Genomic DNA, 20,516 nt, shown 5'->3' with positions numbered 1-20,516 from the left:
AAGTCCCCGCAAAAGTCTGGGGTTTGATGATTTAGGTCTAAAACAGCACAAAATGCAGATTCGGAGCGAAATTGTTTCATTATAACCGTTGAAAATACCAACCCATTTTCCTTTTTTTTTACCAATTTACAATAGTTATTGGAGTTACTGTACGAACAGCTTCAATATGAAGGTTATATATAGCCCGTGGTTAAAGTTAGACAGCCCATTAAACAAACTGTACTTTTTCACCATGTGTGTACAATAAAGGTGCAAAACACAACAGTCAAAGCATGAGCCACCAGCAGTGCAGAAACACAACTGCAGAATACATTGGCATGTTTTTCTTTTTATTCTTTATCCAGCTGGAACAGATATGTATAGAGCATACATGTTTGTAAAGCATATATTTTAAACAAACATAAGGCTGTAGGCTTAAACCCTTGTGCACATGTACATTCAGCTGCATGTGTTGCAACTTTCCATCTGAAGCAGCTGCCAGGTGTCCACAAGCCAAAACTACATGCACACATGATGACATCATCAGTCCCAAGAGACAAAGACAAATCCAAGAATTCCTGTTCAGGACATGGCGACCCATCCTTTCCCCTAATCTGAGCAACATTAGCAATTTCTCAAATCCTTCGTTTTATCCGGAGCACATTTTCTGAATCTAAATGGCCTCAATAAATCACATATGTAACCAGTTTGTGTGTTCTTATTCAAATAATGTATCACAGACAGCTCTATGGAATAGATCGATGATGTTGGAACAGTTCTGCGAAATAGGTCCACAAACAGGCTAAATAATGGAAGAACAGTCGAGTGATCTTAACCCTTTTCCTTATTGAGCACATTTACTTGCACATCATTTTCCCAAAACAACTTTATTTTAGTTTAGCATGTTATTCCTGAATATTCCTAAATCCTATTTGTTTATCCGCATGATCAGAATGGACCGATATACTTTTTTTTCTTCATTAAAACGTTAAAGGTATCCTCAACCCAAAAAGGAAAATTCTGTCATGAATTACACCCCGTCAAGTGGTTCCAAACCTGTATACATTTTTATTGTTCTGATTAACACGGAGAAATATATTTGGAAGAATGTTAGCAACTGACAGTTCTGGGGCACCGTTGACTACCATTACCATTTGTGTTCAAACAAAACGAAGAAATTGGAACAACTTGAGGGTGCAACATTTTCTTTATTGGATGGAGTATCCCCTTAAAACAAAAACATTGATCAAATAATCATACAAAATTTCACGTGTCTGAAAGATTATGGCAGTTAATGAAACATGTACAAGGAGAGAGAGAGACCCCTGGTGCAGCCAGTGGAAAAGCAAATCTCTGGATAATATTACAGCTGACATCACTGCTTATGTCACAAGTGATGTCATCCTTTTGGCACAGATATCCATACGGTGCATTGGTTATCATTTATGTTTAACGTATTACAGGATAATATGTTTAATTAGTAATTACTTCCTGGTTTATTTTAGGCCTTCTATTTGTATGCAAAGAAAAAAAGGGCTTTGCCAGTCTTTGGCAGACGATGTATTCAATCTGCATATTTTTACCTGGACAGACTGAATCTAATAGTGTTTAAATGTTTGAGATTATGAACTTTTAGTTTATAAAAGCCATGAACCTTTAAATAAAATCATCTGTTCTCTGCCAGTAGTTGGCGCTTCAGAGTAAGAAATACTTAACAATGAACCCCTTGGCAGCTGCATGTGGACGTTTCATCTTTCTCTTCAAAGCATACCAGACTTATTCACTTCAGGCTTTTTTTTGGAATATTTACAGAACTTGATCAGATGTTATTTTTCATGCACATTCATATAAGAATCTAAAAAAACCTGATAACTTATTTTCCTCTTTGATTGATTAGACATTAACGTATTTTAAGTGTTAACTATCAAATGATTCTCTTAAAATTCATGATAAGAAACTTGTCGGCATACAGTAAGGGAGTAGAAGAATTGAATTGAGAGTAAATTGATGTGCAAGACACTTTTGAAATATCTGAAACTCTAAAAGAACTTTGTTAGTATCTTTCCAGCGAGAAAGTCTGAAAAACAAAATCTCCATTAAAAATCAATTCTGTCTGAGATATATGAAAGATATTTCTTTGTGTAAATTCCATTGGAAAGCATTGAAATATTTTGTCTCTCCTTTGGAGAAAAGGAAGCACAGGAGCTCCACCCACTTGAGTTCAGTACCTGCTCAGGTGCTTAAACAATAAAAGACTGTTCGGTCTAATAAAGAGGTACTATCTCCTGAGCATTGCTTGATTTTGACTCAGACCGCTGGCCGAGAACACAAACTATTCTTACGTTTATTCCTCTTTAAACATGATTAAGATTATGCCTGCTACCCTAGCTTTTGGTTGGCTTGTAATTTTCATGGGTAAGTGTAAATGTTTTACAAATATGATTGTGAATTGCATTGATTTTACTTAAAAATTATTTGTGTGATACTTTTAACTTTATCTGTTCCTTTGCAAATGTGTTAAAATGAGAAAAAATTTAAGATGCTGTTGTGTATGTAAAAAGAGCATAAAAGTGATATTTTGCTTTGATTAAATGCATCAATACTGATTCTTGAATTTCAAGATTAAATTTATTTTATGTGATGAATTATGTGATGAAACCTTAATTCAATGGCACAATGAAGTAATCATATAGAAATGTTGACAGAATGTTTGATGATATAATATAATGAACAGTGTGTGATTTCTATCATTTAAAATTCATAAATATATAAAATCTTTCAATCTGCATATTGTTACTCTCAATAATAATATTTCATTACAAATCTATTAAAACCTGACAGGTGTGAACTCTTTTGAAATCCCTGCGGAGGAATCCCTACCTGAAAATACAGTCGTCACGACTCCACACCCAAAAACTAAATTTATCATGGACCTTAGAATAACAAACCGGATTTATCGTGACTCACTAAGTGATCAGGAATCAGAAGAGTATCAATCACTCAAGCAGGAGGTGGAGCAACTGGTAAGGGTCTTTTTAATACATCATGTTATGTTTTGTATCCAGAATGATTCATGGTTGTATTCCCTGGAAATATGGGGAATACAGGAATTTTGGGGTGGTAAAGCATGCAAAATACACCATCTAGCAGGTGGTACATGTCTAAGGTACCATTGTAGCATTACCCTGGTCTCATCCCCTCAGAAAAACAAGTACATAGAGCAAGAATAGACTGGGATTGTCATGACACGATCATAGAAAAGGGATAACATGGCGCAATTGAAATGTTTATGATACTGTATAATCTCTATAATTTTTCTTCTTCAGTTTTTTCATGTTTATGGTCCTACTTCCCTGGAATATTTGGGGACAGATCTGATGACCTTCAGGTTTGTAACAAACTCTCACATTTACCATGAAAAGGATTGGATCTTAAAAAGTAGATTCTTTCGACAGTCTAACTAGAAACTCTTCACAAATTTGATCTTATAAATCAACTCCTGCAGAAATGGGTCTGTTATTGTCAGCGCTCAACTGCTGTTTGGGACGTCCATGATCGATCCCGTGTTTGGAAGAAGTTTATTTCTATCAACGTACAAGCAATCTCCTTCACCAACACTAGAAATTGACCTGGACTACGCTGCAAGTAAAACATCTTCTGTATATTCTATATTACATCTTTTAGTTTACAAAAATGCATAAGCAAAGCACACTAAGAAAGTATCAGATATTTTTATTTTAAACTAAAAAGTTCTATCACGAAAAATCCCATTCAGGTGTGAACTCTGTCGGTATGTTTGCGGAGGACTCCATAACCGAAACTACTGCTGTCCCAACCCCCCCTACGAAATCTATGTTTTACATGGAAATCAGGATCACCAACCGGAATTTTAATACCAAACTGAAAGACCATAAATCACCAGAGTATGCAACACTCAGGCAAGAGGTGGATCAGCTGGTAAGGGTCTCTTTTTAATACATCATGCTTGTGTTACTATTGTTTTGGGACCATGGTAGTGATATTGTCAGAAGAGGATACCATGTATCTGTAAGTGTAAATGTCAATAAACCTTATACTGCCACAGAATTTTTTTTATAGACCATTTAAAAATGATTTTACCATTTATAGTGTTTAGGTAAATTATCATTTTTGTTTCATTCGGTGAACTTGTTACAATATTTCTGCCAAATTTCCGATAAAAATATTGTTTCTATTTGCATTTGTTGGCAGAAAATGAAAACTGGAAAACAGATCAAATAACAGAAAGATGCTCTGTATTTTTTCAGACCTCAAATACTGCAAAGAAAACACGTTCTTATTCACTTTTAACCAACAACAGTAATATTTTCACATGTATTTCTGAAAAGTAAAACAAAATGTGAAAACCTTGATTTTTATACCTTTGTCTTGTCATCCTGTCAGTCTTTCATATTGCTGTTGGATGACGTTGTCACTCCTTGATATAATTCAACAGACACTGAACTAGAATGGCAACAATACATCTAGAAGTGCAGATTACGATTGAAATGGTCTCTTAAATGTTTCTGCAGATGTATAAACCTTTCTATAAACTATTCAAAGTAGCACTTATTCCAGATGACATATTCTACAGAAAATCCCCTGGTTAGGCCTGGTTTCCCTATGAGTTTCTTTTTCTCCTCCAATGGAGATTTGGGTTCCTCGCCACCGTTTGCATACTGTTTTGCACTGTTTGCCTGGCCTGCTAGAATTTTATAGTTTTATTTCATTAACACTGCATATAGGAATTTATAGTCTGTCTGATATTTGACCTTTTTTTGACTTGCATAACCTTATATGTTTTGCTTATAGGCAATGTTTTCTTGTACAGCTGCTTTGTAACAATGAAAATTGTAAAAAGCGCTATATAACTTGGACTTGACTTGACATACATAAAAAATTTACCTATTACTTTTCTTTTTTCAGTTTTTCGACATTTATAGCACTACTCCTGTGGAATACATAACCACAGACGAAATGATCTTCAGGTTAGAAAGCAATTTACTTTATCTCATATTTATATACAATATTTATACTATTCACAAGCTCTTGGGTTCATGGAGTGTCTAACTGTATTATTTTATTTGTAGAAATGGCTCTGTTATTGCTGGTGCTGTTCTGCTGTTTGGGGCACCCTGGGTCAACCCAGAACTAGAGAAAAACCTTTTTATTCAACGCTACAATGAATCTGAACAACAACTAATGATAGACACCAATTTTGTTGAAGGTAAAATAACAGATGCGTTATTTATAAACGGCAAATAATGGTTTATTTCAGATCAGAGTTGTTTATATTTTTATGAAACAAACCAGATATACAGTATGTAGGGATTTCTAAAAAGAAAAATCTGTGTAATTCCCGTAAATTATCTTTTCTTCCACTTGCAGGTGAAGTCCCCACCCAAATACCAGTCACCACCACACCAACTTTAAGCACAGACCTCACTTCCACTTCAAACATTACAACACACAGCACCTTCCCCACCAGCCACAGTACATCCACTCATTCTCCAACACACACCACCACCCTAACAACCAGTACCTTTGTAGAAACCACCACACACACCCTCCACTCCACCACGACTCTGAACCCCACCTCAACACCCCTTAACACTGCAATGCACCCAAACACCAGTTCAACTCAATCAGCAACCACAGCGGCCCCTATCGGCACCAACATAACAACATCCCCCCACAGCGGCACCAACACCACTACACTCCACAACGGCACCAACATCACATCATCCCCTCACAACAGCACCAACATCACATCATCCCCCCACAATGGCACCAACACCACTACACCCCACAACGGCACCAACATCACATCATCCCCCCACAACAGCACCAACGTCACATCCTCCCCAAACAACGGCACCAACATCACATCATCCCCCCACAATGGCACCAACACCACTACACCCCAAAACCAAACCAACGTCACATCATCCCCCCACAACGGCACCAACGTCACACCATCCCCTCACAACGGCACCAACGTCACATCATCGCCCCACAATGGCACCAACACCACTACACCCCAAAACAGAACCAACGTCACATCATCCCCCCACAATGGCACCAACGTCACATCATCCCCCCACAACGGCACCAAAGTCACATCATCCCCTCACAACGGCACTAACGTCACATCATCCCCCCACAATGGCACCAACACCACTACACCCCAAAACGGAACCAACGTAACCTCATCCCCTCACAACGGAACCAAAATTACTACACCCCACCACAGTACCAACACCACCACACCATCCAATGCCACAATCTCATCATCAATTCCCAACAAAACCAACAGCATCTCCACGATCAGTTCCAGACCAACAGATTCACTGACCACAGCTGGTGCTCTGGTACCTGGCTGGGGCATCGCTCTGTTAGTGCTGGCAGCCATAAGTCTCCTGCTTCTCATCATTCTTCTAATCATTCTGGTAAGTGACAAAAAATATGTCCAAATGAATAGGGGTAATATGATTATGCTTGTAATATAATATAACTGAAAATAAGGTGAATAACCGCACTGCAAAAAATGACATTCTTTCTAAGTGTTTTTGTTTTGTTTTGTTTTGTAGGAAATATCAAAATACAATTACATGACAAGAAAAGTGACGGAAGATATTGGGTCTTGTTTTATGTAAAACTAAATAAGAATTAAGTCAATTTATGCTTACAAGCAAAAAAATCTGTTCACCGGGTAAGAAACATAAACTTGAATTAGGTACTTCAAAAAAGGTGAAAAGTTTATTTTTCTCACCCCATGGACGGATTTTTTTGCTTGTTTTTAACTTCAACTAAATCAGTAGATGCTTTTCATAAAACAAGACTAAATATATTATGCAACTTTTCTTGTCAATATATCGTATATTGATTTAAGAAGTTTTTGATATTTTCACTAAAAACAAGAGAAAAATCCTTAGTAAGAATGTCATTTTGGCAGTGTGATATTTTGTCTCTTTTGGATAGCAATATGAATATAGTGGAATATAGTTGAAAATGGCATGATTAAAATCATCAGGTCATAAGATATGTGGTGATCATGATGTTCTTTTCCACTTAGCTGGTGATGTGCTGCTGTTGGCCGAACAAAAAAACTGTCGTTAAAGAGCCAGAAGTCATTATTCCACCCATGTACTTCAATCCAGACATCCCCATGTACTCGACACACAGCACGATTGATTCACCCAACGGCAAACAAGTGGTGAGATGCTTTCCACATGTCATTCTTAAGCAGCTCTGCTTTTGTTAATGATGAAGCTGTTTGTTTGTGATTCACATATCCAGCGTCTTGTGGTTGAAACGCATTCAACGCCAGATTCAATCTCTTAAGAGTTCTTAAAATGACTCAGGACATCAAAAGGGTACATGTTGAATCCTTGTTAACTGGTAACGTTCTTTAAAGGTTTCTCAAAGGTATCAATCATGTTCTTCCATTAACATTAAAAGATCATCAGCAAAATTGTATGTCATTGCAAAATGTTCGAAAATGTTATAAAACCGTATTGGTATCAAAACAGTACACTTATATTGATAGCGAAAAGTTCAAAAACGTTCGGAAAGGTTTTCATAACTTAATGGGAATGTTAGCAAAACGTTCTCAGAATGTATTTTTTAGCTGTGATTAAATTTACAAAGAGTCAAACAACAAAATATAAAATGAATATGTGTCATTTATATAACTGCTTTTTATCACAAAATTCCATTTCTTATCTTTCCTTATATGCAAGGACCACCTCATAGATAAGCCATTCCTAGACTGACTTCCCTGAAAAGTGTAAACACATGGCACTATTAAAAAATACTTCATCTGGGCATTCTGACAACATAATGCCAAGTTTTGGATGGGACCAAACGTTTGCCTGAAAAATGGGAGGAGTGGAAACCTATTTATAACTAACTGCAAATATGTTTCATGAATCTTAAGTTGCATTTAAGTTTACTGTAGATGTTGCTGATATGTTTTGCATGGAACAAGAAAAGGTTTTCTCCACCAGCATCTCCTTGCATGTTAAACACTGACCTTACGATCACAGATCTGAAGTAGGAAAAACTGGCTACTGTTTCCAAACCTTCCAGTGTCCCTAATGCCTACACAGGCACCTCTTTGTGCGGCTGTGACTGGGTAACCTGAAGCGTGGGAAACTCGATTCCCGTTCAGAGACCGCGAGGCCTTCATCTGTGTCTCCTCCATCGTCCAGTAGCCACAGCGTCACCGCTCACAATACCTGCCCACATCCAAACAAAAACAGAAGAGAGAAGAATCGAATTCTGAATCGAACCCTCGCAGAGGCCTCCAGGGCTAAACCAAAGTAGTCATTTTTGGTCGACAACTGAGCAGAGCATTGAGTGATTTACATCTAAACTACAGAGCACATTTCGTACGTTATCTCCTTCGGCAAATAAGCAAAAATGTAATGTCATCTTAGTTCTGTGTCAGCCACCATAGTGGTCGAAAGGGAGAGGGTACGCGGGGGAGTGAGGCGTAGATTGAAATTCGCAACCTCACCACTAGATGCTGCTTAATTTCATACACTGGACATTTAACACATTGTAAATAATTTTTACTAGTTTTCATAAATATAACTAATTTTACCCAACTCTGTATCGACAGGACGACAGAGAGAAACCTCCCAAAAACCGGACAGGAATGTACGTCGTGAACAAATGAAGGCCAACAGGTAGAGAAACAAACATATGAGTCATTTCAGTAACATATTTTGTAAATAAAAGAGCTCAATTTTATCTTCGTCATTTAGGTTATCTGACCCACCCCCTTCCACTCCCTGTGTGTGAAGAGTGAATGACTGACGAAATCTCCAAAGGACGATCTCTGCACAGGGATAAGATTCTCCATGACATTTAACATGACAGAGTCCATTTCCATGTCCATTTATTTTCTTACTACTTCAGACAAAACCTCAATTTTCTTTTACAGTATGGTTAACATCAGTGTGCTTTATTATTATGATTTAGCCTAATTTAAATTATTTTCCTGAGAAATGTAGTAAATAAAACAGCCATTTTCACTGAAGTGTGAATAAATGGTTTACATTTGACATTAAATTGGTTAAAAAGTAAAATTCATATAAACAAATCTAAATAATCCATTAAAATATGTAGAGATTAGAGCTTTAATTTTGAATTAAATGTTATTTCATAAATGTTACATTTACACTGTTGAATCCTATGTAGAAGAACCTTGCAACATATGAAATATTCAACAAATGTTTCTTTTGAACTGTCAGATTTTTTCCAATTATTGTATTCATAAATTTTTGTTAAATAAATCTGTTTTGCTATATATATATATATATATATATATATTCTATGACATTTAATAACTTTGTGCCATTGTGTTTGTTTGATGACAGATGTTGTTGTTTCTTTGCATTGACTATATTCTTTATTCTCAAATCCTTTTACTGTTCAAAATGTTTTTAAGAAAAAATATTACAAAATTACAACTTAACTTCTTTTGCCTCAAAGCCGTTGATGCAGCTGTTGATGGACACACCCTGGTCCCACCTCTTCAGATCGATGGGAGGTGGAGCTGAATCTGATAACGCTTAATAAACTACAACACAATGAAACAATAACAAACTGTTTAGTTATATGACACATTCATCTAAAAAAAGCTACAGCACATGTGAGGCTCACCCACTGCATTACCCTATCAGGGTTGATAAAGGCAAATAAATTGAATTTCAGTCTTAACATCACGTGTGTTCTTGATGTTTCTGCTCAGTCACTGTACTTGTAGATTTTTTAACTGTGATAAAATTACACATTCATGAGACTATTGGTTTGTCGAGATTTTAGTTAAATTACCTCTCAAAGGTTTGGACACTCTTAAGATGAAAATTGGAAGCACTGACAGATTGGCATCTGTACGGGAGGCCTCATCTCATAGGCATAAATAAGAGGGAAATGTATAGCTCAAGCAGCAAAAAAAGAAATAGGAAAGAGATGTTTAGTTAAGAGATTGGAAACAAGTATTTGTACAATTGAAAAGGAGCTGGCTAGACATTACTCTAATGATTTATATCAGGATATTTGTAAACACGTAAAAAAGCTGAATATGCAATATTTAGACAACGGACTAGGTTTTATGAAGGATGTGAAAAAATGGGTAAGCTCCTTGCCTGACAATTAAAACAACAAAACGCTACTAACATCATTCTGGCCATTAAGAAACGGTATACAATGGTATCACTGACAAAGGAAATAAATTAGATTTTATTATCACATATATTGTACATCTTCTGGTAGTTCGGATGAAAGAAATATTTTTTTTGTAATATAAAGATGCCTAAATTAGATGTCTTGCCATCAGAGTCTCTTGGTGTTAACGTTACACAAGAAGATTCAGGGCGAACTGGGAAGCAAATTCGGCCCTGGACTATTCGGCTCACATCGGCCCTCCACCAGTTCTGCCGACGAAGGAGGGGGGTGGGTCGGAGGTGAAAGTGTGTCTGATGGCATTGGTGGGTACAATTTCCAGTAAAATTCTGGTGGTGTTAAAAATACAAAATTGCTATTTGAAACTATCTATGCATCAAAAATGTATCATATACAAGACCATATCAGCCATACGTACAAGAAACACCTTATTAATCATTTCAATTGGCATCAGATTAAAGGTTAAAAGTTAAGAAAGAGGCTGAACTGTTTTACACAGAAATTGTTTCGTGTGTTGTTTGCAAACAGCGGCTCCTATCAGAGCGATGACGAGCGATTCCTTTAAGATTATTTGCATTTGAAATCAAAGTCAGATATGATGATTGAATATAATAAAAGAACATTCAGCCCATGTTCTTTACTAAAGGTGTAATAGGACGCCATTAATGGAACACCCACTGCAGTGGCCCATTGGGAAGGGCACACTTTACATTCTTCTTTGCAATCATGATAGCTTCAAACAGCAAATCAAGGGTTGACATCACATCTCTTTTGTTTCAACACATTTATATTTGCACAAAAATGCATCAAATATACCTGAGAATAAACCATATTAATTTTGGCACAGCTGGTAAAACACAATATAATTTAATTTAAAAAGTGCTTCTGTGCCACCAACCAGCATGTCTATCAGTAGCCGGTGATAACGGGAATATTCAATTCAATTTTATTCAATTTTATTTATGTAGCACTTTTCACAATGTGCATTGTTCCAAATCAGCTTTACAGGAGAAAAGAAGAAAAACTGAAAACATGGCGTTTATAGAACAAGCAAGATCTAATAAATGCAGTCTCACGGTGAGTGAGCCAAAACTGCCCTGTGCTGAGGAACCCAAACTCCAATGATAAATAAATGGAGAAAAAACCTCGGGAGAAGCCAGTCTCAGCCGGGAGGACCAGTTCTCCTCTGAAGTGTCTGAAGTGTCACAGCTGCCGTCAGTGAATGTTTATGAAAAATAGGGAGAGCATTTGTTGAAACTGTTTAGGTCAATTTTGGTCTTATTTTGTGATTGATATTAGAAAACAGAGGAATGTTATAAGCAGTAGTACCGGCATAATGTAACTGAGTGCAGCTATAACTTCAAACTGCTGTCATGTGATCTAAGTTTAGCGTTATCATCTGGTCTTGATGAAATATATTGATATTTTTTGATATTTGAGTATCATCTGCCTGACGGTGGAAGCTAATTCCATGTTTTATAATAATGTTGCCAAGGGGCAGCATGTATATGGATAATAGCAAGGGTCCTAAAACCGATCCCTGAGGTAGTCCATAATCTACTTGCGTTAGATTTGATGATTCCCCATTGAAATGTACAAATTGTTATCGGATAAGTAAGATCTGAACCATGGTAGTGCCTGTCCCTGAATACCGGTAAGATTGTGTAAGTGATCAAAAGTATGTTATGGTTTCGAATGCAGCACTAAGTGCAATCAGGAGCAGGAGTGAGATGTAACCTTCATCTAATGCTATAAGCAGGTCGTTTGAGTGCAGTTTCAGTGCTATGATGCGGTCTAAACCCAGAATTTGTCGTGTATGTCATTATTTTGTAAGAAAGAGCACAACTGAGTGGACACTACTTTTCTAGTATTTTAGACAGTTAAGAGAGATTTGAAATCGGTCTATAGCTTCCTAGTTCATTGGAGTCTAAGTTAGGTTTCTTGATAATGACGGTCAACTTAAAGCCACAATATGAAAATTTGGACCGCTAGATGGTGCACTTTGTTTTGAAAGTGCAACAAAAGGCGAAGCTAAAAGACGTTAGGTAAGTGAGTGGAATTATTGGACATGTCCTTTTCACAATACAGAGGCGTATGGAGATCGCCTATCATGTTCACGGACGAGGTAATGAATGAATTTTATTTTATGTCATGGTAATGAATTAGCTTGCAAGAAACGTGGAATGTAAAGCTACATTAGCCCGCGAATGATATCAGACGTTTTCAATTGATTTGGTAGCATTATGCTACACAGTTTTACATGATTAAAACAGTAATACAGTCGTCGTTTAAAAAGTAAACTACATTTACACTTTTTTGGGTTTCCTTTACTCGCCAAAGAGTAATCGTGATCCATAATAACAGAACAACATATGCTGCATCGCAGATGCGGTATAACCACTTCCACAATAGCGGGTTGCCGTAGTTTCCACCATAAACATATACCGGAAACTGAGGGTATTGCAGAGCACCGAATATCACTGATATGCAACAAATACAAGGAAGACAAGGGACGGGCCATTATTTTAATTAGGAATTTCTCTTCGGGAGAACATTCGGGATAATCTAAGTACACAACTGCATGAAATATATCACACTGTGCAAGTGATTTTGGGATATTTCACAACTAAATTCTTCCATATTGTGGCTTTAAAGGGTCCTGGGACATGGCCTAGATTAGTTGACGAGTTGATAATTTTATAAATGGTCTCAATTAGCAACAGGTAGTTGGTTTAATTTAGTTGGTATGGAGTCTAAGAAGCATGTTGTTGGTTTAGATGTTACAATAAGTTTAAATAAATCTTCCTTTTTTATAGGTGAAAAACACTGTAGCTTTTCTTAAGGGACGATGGTTGGTACTAATTCATAGGACAGACTTTGAGGTTGAGTCTTTGCTATTTTGTCTTTTAATTTTCTCAGTAAAAACGTTCATGAATTCATTGCTACCAAGGTGCGGCGGAATAACCAGGTCAGGTGAGGTCTGTTTATTAGTTAATTTAGCTAATGCTCAGCCTTTGCTGCTTTTAGTGCCTTTGTATAAAAGTTTGCACTCTCTTTCCACGCAATTTTATGGACCTCCAATTGGGTTGCTTCCATTTGCGCTCCAGTTTTTTCTCTTTTAAAGGCGCGAGTGGTGATATTGTACTATGGTGCTATGTTTTTCTCATTCATCTTTCTTTACTTCATAGGTGCGACAGCTTCTAATGTGTTAGCTAGCTTTCTAAAATAGTGCCCAAGTTGCTTGTCACGTCATCGAGCAATTCTGTATTTATTGGTATGGTTATTAAAGGAGTCAGATACAGATATGAATATTCATCCAAACAGGCGTGTAAAATATTTGATCCTACTTCAGTAAACAAACTCTTTCCTTCCTGTCTTGCTTTCTGTCTTGAAGCAAGTTAGCATAAGGTGTGTCTGTCATGATGCACACAACCATATAACATGTGTCCTAATGAGCGGTGATTGCCAAAGCAAACATGACTACTAATATTACTCATGAATTACATAAAGATAGGGATTTAAAACAAACCCCCGGACCCTTAATCATTCTGCACAATTTGTGACACGTGGCATTTTGAAGAGAGATGTCTGCTAGTATCTTTCTAATAGATTCCCATTTTCATATGGCAGACGTTGAAATTAGACGATGTTCAAAATGACAAAAGCCATTTCTATAGAATAGTATAAAATTCAGGGTGGCCTTTTTTACTTTGGCCGGAAAGCAAGCAAGCAAGCAAGAGTAACACTCCATGGCAGCTCCTTAACAACAACCCCCTAGAAAACCATAACAACTGCATTACAATTCCTAGGAAACTTCCACACCTAAGCATCCTGATTTCCTAGTTACCCAACTATAAGTTTTCCTCTACAGTATCAAATATTTATCAACAGATACATTTTAAATAAACATTATACTGGCTTAGATTGCTACAGGATGTTACAATTAATGTTATTATCTTTGACCTACATGAATATTGACACTTTGCTGAATCATTAGCACTAAAAATAAGTGTAGAGTACCATTGGATAGAAAGCAAGCATGCAATACCTCCGGCTAGCAGAACACATTGGGACACACAATGACATAAATACATTCATGCCAAGTTTCTCATCTTATGATCTGAATTTAGTTAAAGGTGGACCAAGTAAATTGTGTTTTCCGTTTTGCTTGACGGATTCAATGCTGACTATTGAAGAAAAACTATTTACAATTTACTTTATTCTGTAATTAAAACGTCCGCTTATTAAAGGGTTATGATGAGTAACATGTGGCTTTATGTCATTTCATTATATTTCAGTGTTGTTAAAAGTTCTGTTAGTTTGTGGGGGTAATGCTTAGCTTAGCTTTAAAAAGTGTTTGGTGTGGAAATAGACATTGCTGATGCTGAACAGACTTTCCTTAGAAACACTTGAAGTTTGTATTTCTTAACATTAGTAAGTGCATCAACTAACATGAACAATGCAGTTTTTCAGCGTGTGTTATTTTTTGTTTGTATTAATTAATGTCGATACTGCTCAATTGTATATGCTTAGTTTGTTTACACTGATATTTATGAGTCTTGAAGAAGAGCTGCTAAACAAATCTCATTGTATGCACCATGGTGAGCATACAGTTAAAACAAAGATTCATTCTTAAAAGGTACGCAGTGTCTATCGTCCTCTTGTGGTGGGAAAAGACATTGCAAAAATGGCAACAAAAAAACACAAAGAAAATGTGGCCAAAAATAAATCACAAGATAATTTTTTTTTACGTTTAATTCATCTTTAATTTGGTTTATTTCATGTTTTGCTTTTTATTTGGTCAATGAATCACACTCAAAATACAATTTAAGGAGAGAGAGAGGGTGTGGGGTGACTCTCGAGGCAAAAGTTGAATTAAGGGTGCTGAATAGTTTACCATATGTGTGAATTATCATTGACTGATAATCATGTTTTTAATATTTACAATACCGGTATATAGTGACACCCCTAATTTAAGACATATGACTGAGGAACGTGCCCTGCCGACACAGCTCCAGTATGAAGTTCCTGAAGGCGCTTCTTAAATGTTTGCATGAACAGAAGATCTACGTAGACGGTAGTCGTCAGCCCATCTCGGCGTGAGGTTCCAATGTTTTTAACCACAGTTCTAAGGCAAATTTGGTTCCAGTACTGACTCGCTCGATGTCCTCACCATGGTCTGGAGCCCGGTTACAGAACAGAGAGACGGGCAGCGAGGTCTCTTCTAAATCCCCGCTTAGAGACACTTCTGTTACACTGGAAACAAAAACCAACAAAAAATCTAAATGCTGACATATTACAAAGGATTACAGCGTGTTTGTAGCACACTTGGTACAGTATTGCATTAGCAGTGCAAATGTCATAGGTTCGGGGTCACTCAGTATCATCTAAACCAGGGGTGTCAAAGTCAAATGGACGGAGGGCCAAATAAAAAATTTAGCTACAAGCCGAGGGCCGGACTGTTCGAATGTTCATTGAAAAATTTTTAAATGACGCATATAGTCTAGTGAACCTAATTGAACCTACTGAAAACCTAACAAATATATTCCAATATGATCAGATAAATAAAGCAATATTTTCTTATGGCTCTAAATATGTGATTGCACAGTAATGTTCACTTGTTTGAGGTTGAGGGTGAAACAGTCGTGTTATGGTCAAAGTAATTGTTATATTTTTAATCTGAATTTAAATTAAACACTCTCTGACCTGTTTGATGAATTTATGAATTATATTATGAATAATAGCCATGTAAAATGAATTTAAAATCTATTCTGTTTCACCACAGAAATATGATTAGTGTAGCTGCTAAAACAACCAAAAACATGGTATATGATTAAAATGTTACATACAGTGTTACTCAGAGGCAATGGTGTTTCTGCTCAGACTCACATTTAAAAAGAGTTGCCTTTTTTCTGGGCAAACTTCGTCACAAACTTTAATCATGCAGTTTTTGATGAAATCCCCCTCCGTAAATGGCCGGGCTGATTTAGCGATCTCTTCTGCCAAAATAAAACTGGCCTTGACAGCAGCCTGGCCTTGTAATTTGGCTTTTTTGAACAGAGCCTGTCGAGATTTGAGGCCTCGTTTTAATTCCTCTGCCTTTTGTAGCCTTTGTTCCATGTCCATATTCTTGTTTTTGTCCGCGTGTTTCGTTTCATAATGTCGTCTCAGATTATACTCTTTCAGTACCGCCACACTTTCTCCACACAGAAGACACACAGGTTTTCCAGCTACCTCCGTGAACATATACTCCGACTCCCACCTTGTTTGAAACCCCCGGTTCTCAGTGTCCACCTTCCGTTTTGCCATTTTTGATGGGTATCTGAAAGTTAATTTTACTGTGATGCTGACGACTGCTGTGCCAATAAATATTGAAATGAAGCAGCCTACTGCTCGGTGCGTCACCGTTGCATTGTGGGAAATGTAGTATTGGTGCGTGTAAAAGATCTGCGGGCTGCCGGCTTGCTGCGGTCTGCGGGCCGGTTCTAATAATAAATCAAGATCATCCCAGGGGCCGTAAAAAACCTTCTCGCGGGCCGGATGTGGCCCGCGGGCCTTGACTCTGACATATGTGATCTAAACGATCTTGATACCTGACGGTACGTGGCATGTCATCTGGTATTTGCAGAGAATCCTCCTCGCCGTCCACAGCGGATACAACAGCTTTAACCAGACCCGCATCAACCCAGACACATCCACTGACCTCAGCAGGATCAGGCCTTAAACAGGCCTGAAAAAGGAGAAAAGGAACGATTCTAACATTAAATCAGCAGTGAAAGTTGTTTTCGGTGGGTTAGCCGAAGCAGTACCTGAAGCTGCAGGTGCGACTGCGAGCTCTTCAGAAGTATGTAGGTGACAATGTGGTGTCTCTGTGGCAGACCTCTGCATAGCATGGGGGGATACACAGACTGAACAGAGAATGAGTGTGCAACATATATCAAATTAAACAAAACACAATGATCTGAATCCAAGGAATAGTTTTGTGTTCATTTAACACTAAATGAGAGGCTATAAAAATCAGTGCTGGTCTTTTGCAACCCAGTGGAAGATGACGAAGATTTACACTGTCTTTACCATATGAAAATAAGGAAATCTTCAGTTTGAATTGATTTAAATTCAACAACACAATAAATATAAACTTTGAGATGGACAGTGTACTGTATATGTACAGTGAATGGACAGTCCAAAGTCAAACAACTGTGGTTTCCAACAGTCTGCTGGGATCCATACAGTCAAGAGTCTCTGTGAAGTGACCTGTTGGACTTTGGCTGTAGTTCTGTTTTTCAAAACCACACAACTTTTATCATTCCGACATGCTGTAAACACACACCTCCCATAAGCCGAGGAGCTGAGAAGAGATCTCATCAGGACTGAGTCTCAAACCCGTTTCTTTCTTTCAGAGTCCTGCATCCAACAGCTACAATTTTACAAACACAGAAAGAAGAAATCGAGCTAATGGGCCATTCATTTGATAGTAAATTAATATGAAATTACGTATTTAAAAATGACATAGAATTGTATAAACATTATATAGGATGTTTTAAATGCTTTTTTATACATTTACAGCTGACCACAATGTTAATTTCCAAAATTTAGAGTTGTAAAGAATTACAAACAAGTAAAATAATTTAGGATTCTAAATATTAAATAATCAAGATTCTGTACTGTTTCTAGGTCACTAATAGTAATGTTACATTGTAACAAAACATACAGTATATGATTCCCCAACAATTTCTTTTTAAGAAGAATTTTAAATAGCTTGTATTGTTTTTTATTGCTTTGACTCACTCATTTATTTACAGTACTATGTAATGGAGAATGTACCTTTTCATCCAGCTCCACATGACCACCTGACCAAACAAATTTCATCCATTAGTCTTAAATACCTAAATATTGTGACACATATACGCAGGCCACATATATGTTATTCCCAAATAACAATTTTAGAAACTAAGGTCAGGATCTCAGATTTGAAAGAAAAGAAACCATTTCATAAAACGACTAAAAAGATCTTCTATACACATAGCGCTAAGGAGTACGCTTAGGCATTTGGGTCAGTGCAACATGACACACTCACCAGGTGGAACCCAAACATTGGGGAAGATCCGGAGACTGGAGGCACGACGCGTTAGCAACAGCTTCTGATTGGCAGACTGCAGCAGAATGGCAACGCCCACGTCTACCCCGCGCGCAAGGGTATCAGGGGCCAGGGATGCTGCCTCTGAGTGAGAGAGGTACTTGATGGGGCAAAACGATGCCCTCTAGAATCAGATCGTTTGATTCATAAAAACTAACAGTAATGCATCATATCTGACACGACAGTGAGTTCAGTTCAGTGTGTGATCTTACCTTAAGAGGAACACCTGCACCACACAGCTGATCACATACAATAAATCTGTTGTTCTGCAGAGAACAGCTCACTGTCACCTTGTCCTTAACATCCCCGACAAAATGTCCAGTTATGCTCTGTTAAAGAAACAATTTTACACAAACATGTTTAGCCAACTATCAAAATGAGACAATATAATCAGGAAAAGCCTAATTTAAAATCTATTTACCTAGAATATTTTCTATTAACACAATTTATTGATGGTTTCACTTCCATGCATCGTTTAACAATAAAATTACTGTAAAAAATACATAAATTATGTTTTCTTTTGTGTTTTGGTCCTTATTACAGTGGGATTTAACGTGTTCAGCTGCTCTTCCTTTGCCAGATAACCTCCCAATAATAGTTTAACTGGTTACCATGTTATTTGCAGTAAAAAACACATAGCAACTACAAATTTACTTACCAATTACCATACTTTAACCTAGTGGTCTCCAACGTGGTGCCCGTGGGCACCTGGTAGCCCGCATGAACTCTGTAAGGTGCCCGCTAAACACAGGGCTCACCAATAATAAATCTGTGACGACGCCGATCAGCCAAGTGCTACATTGTCATGAAAGTTTTCTTATAAGCAAGTGTTATAAGCTTTAATATATTCTTTAATATAAGAAAACTGAATTTGGTTCTGTGAGCGTAAAAATAAGGCATCACATGTTTAAAGTTTGAATGTATGTTATCAACAAGTAGCCCTCTAGAGGATTTTAGATATTTCGGTAGCCCTCGCTTACAAAAAGGTTGGAGACCCCTGCTGTAACCTATAGTTGAATCATGATATATGCATTAAAACTGTCAAAAACATGATGGTTACACTACTATGGTATAATCACGGTAAATATTTAGTAGGGTAGAACTTAAAACATTATCATTAGAGACCATAATGGCTTCTTTTAAAACACATACAATTACTATTTTAAATCCAATATAATTTCTGCGGGATATGTATTATTTTGTTTGTCACCAGGCATGGGCCGAATACCGGTTTCAAGGCATACCGAGGTTTGAAAGAGTCGGTTCCAAAACCACTATTATTGTCTGTGATACCGTTTCTAAGGAAAAAATTAATAATTAAGTAATGCAATGCGATGTTTGATGTGAATATTGACATATTAATTCCATGAATGTTGGTCAAAAATAACACGTATTTATTTCCAGTTGAAAAGTGGTTATTTGTAAACGCAGACATTTGAAAATAACACATTTGAGTGTTAATTCATGTAAATGCAATACCGTGCCGCTTTACTAAAGGTTATCATTCCGACTAAATTCATTTCTATTTGTCACTGTCAATAATATATTATGCTTACGTATATAAATAGGTAAAGATTACGTTGACATTCGTTATATTTAAGCTCGATTATATATTTGATATTAAACACACATATAAGTTGTACTGACCTGCACGAATCGCGCGCACTTCGGAGCGGCTTCATCCTTCGACAAATGAACTAGAATCTTTCGGACTTTCTCCATGCTGCATGGCACCGTCACAAAATATGACACTTTAACCTCTTTCATTCATTGCCTTCGTAACATATATAAGTAAGTTTAGACTATACTGTCCATGAGGAGACCATCCAAAAACACGATTGACATTTCACCCAAAACACTTCCAGTCTAGACCGACCATCAAAACATGACACCCCTGGAAAACTATACATTACGCTTCAAAATAAAAGTCTAACAAGCGGGAATTATCATGCCAAATAACTGCGGGATTGCTTGACAGTTTCCAAGTACGTTAAGTGATGTCACTATATTAACATTCATATATTTTGGAGCCATACATTTAAAAACATTGTCGCAAACCTGGTGGCACAATGTCGCATACGCTTCTAGCACGCTTTGTTTATGAAGTTTCAAAATAAAAGTCTTCTGTAGTGTTGAACAGTACCATGTCTATTCATGATATTTTTTTTAAATATTAGAAATTAAACAA

General features: G+C 37.0%; 1 protein-coding gene across 1 annotated transcript; it reads right to left on the bottom strand.

Moving 5' to 3' along the window:
* Positions 1–14,940: 14,940 nt before the first annotated feature.
* On the bottom strand, positions 14,941–20,406 carry nudt17 (nudix (nucleoside diphosphate linked moiety X)-type motif 17). Its single transcript, XM_079470607.1, is given in 9 exon segments — positions 14,941–15,447; positions 16,785–16,921; positions 17,001–17,099; positions 17,522–17,587; positions 17,591–17,608; positions 18,016–18,041; positions 18,269–18,452; positions 18,541–18,657; positions 19,976–20,406. Coding segments are annotated over 9 exon segments (939 nt in total). The 5' UTR covers positions 20,096–20,406; the 3' UTR covers positions 14,941–15,275.
* Between the last annotated feature and the right edge of the window lie 110 nt (positions 20,407–20,516).

The sequence above is a fragment of the Barbatula barbatula genome (genome assembly GCF_947034865.1).
Source record: "Barbatula barbatula genome assembly, chromosome: 12".
Lineage (NCBI taxonomy): Eukaryota > Metazoa > Chordata > Actinopteri > Cypriniformes > Nemacheilidae > Barbatula > Barbatula barbatula.
This window is presented reverse-complemented; position numbering and strand designations above follow the sequence as displayed.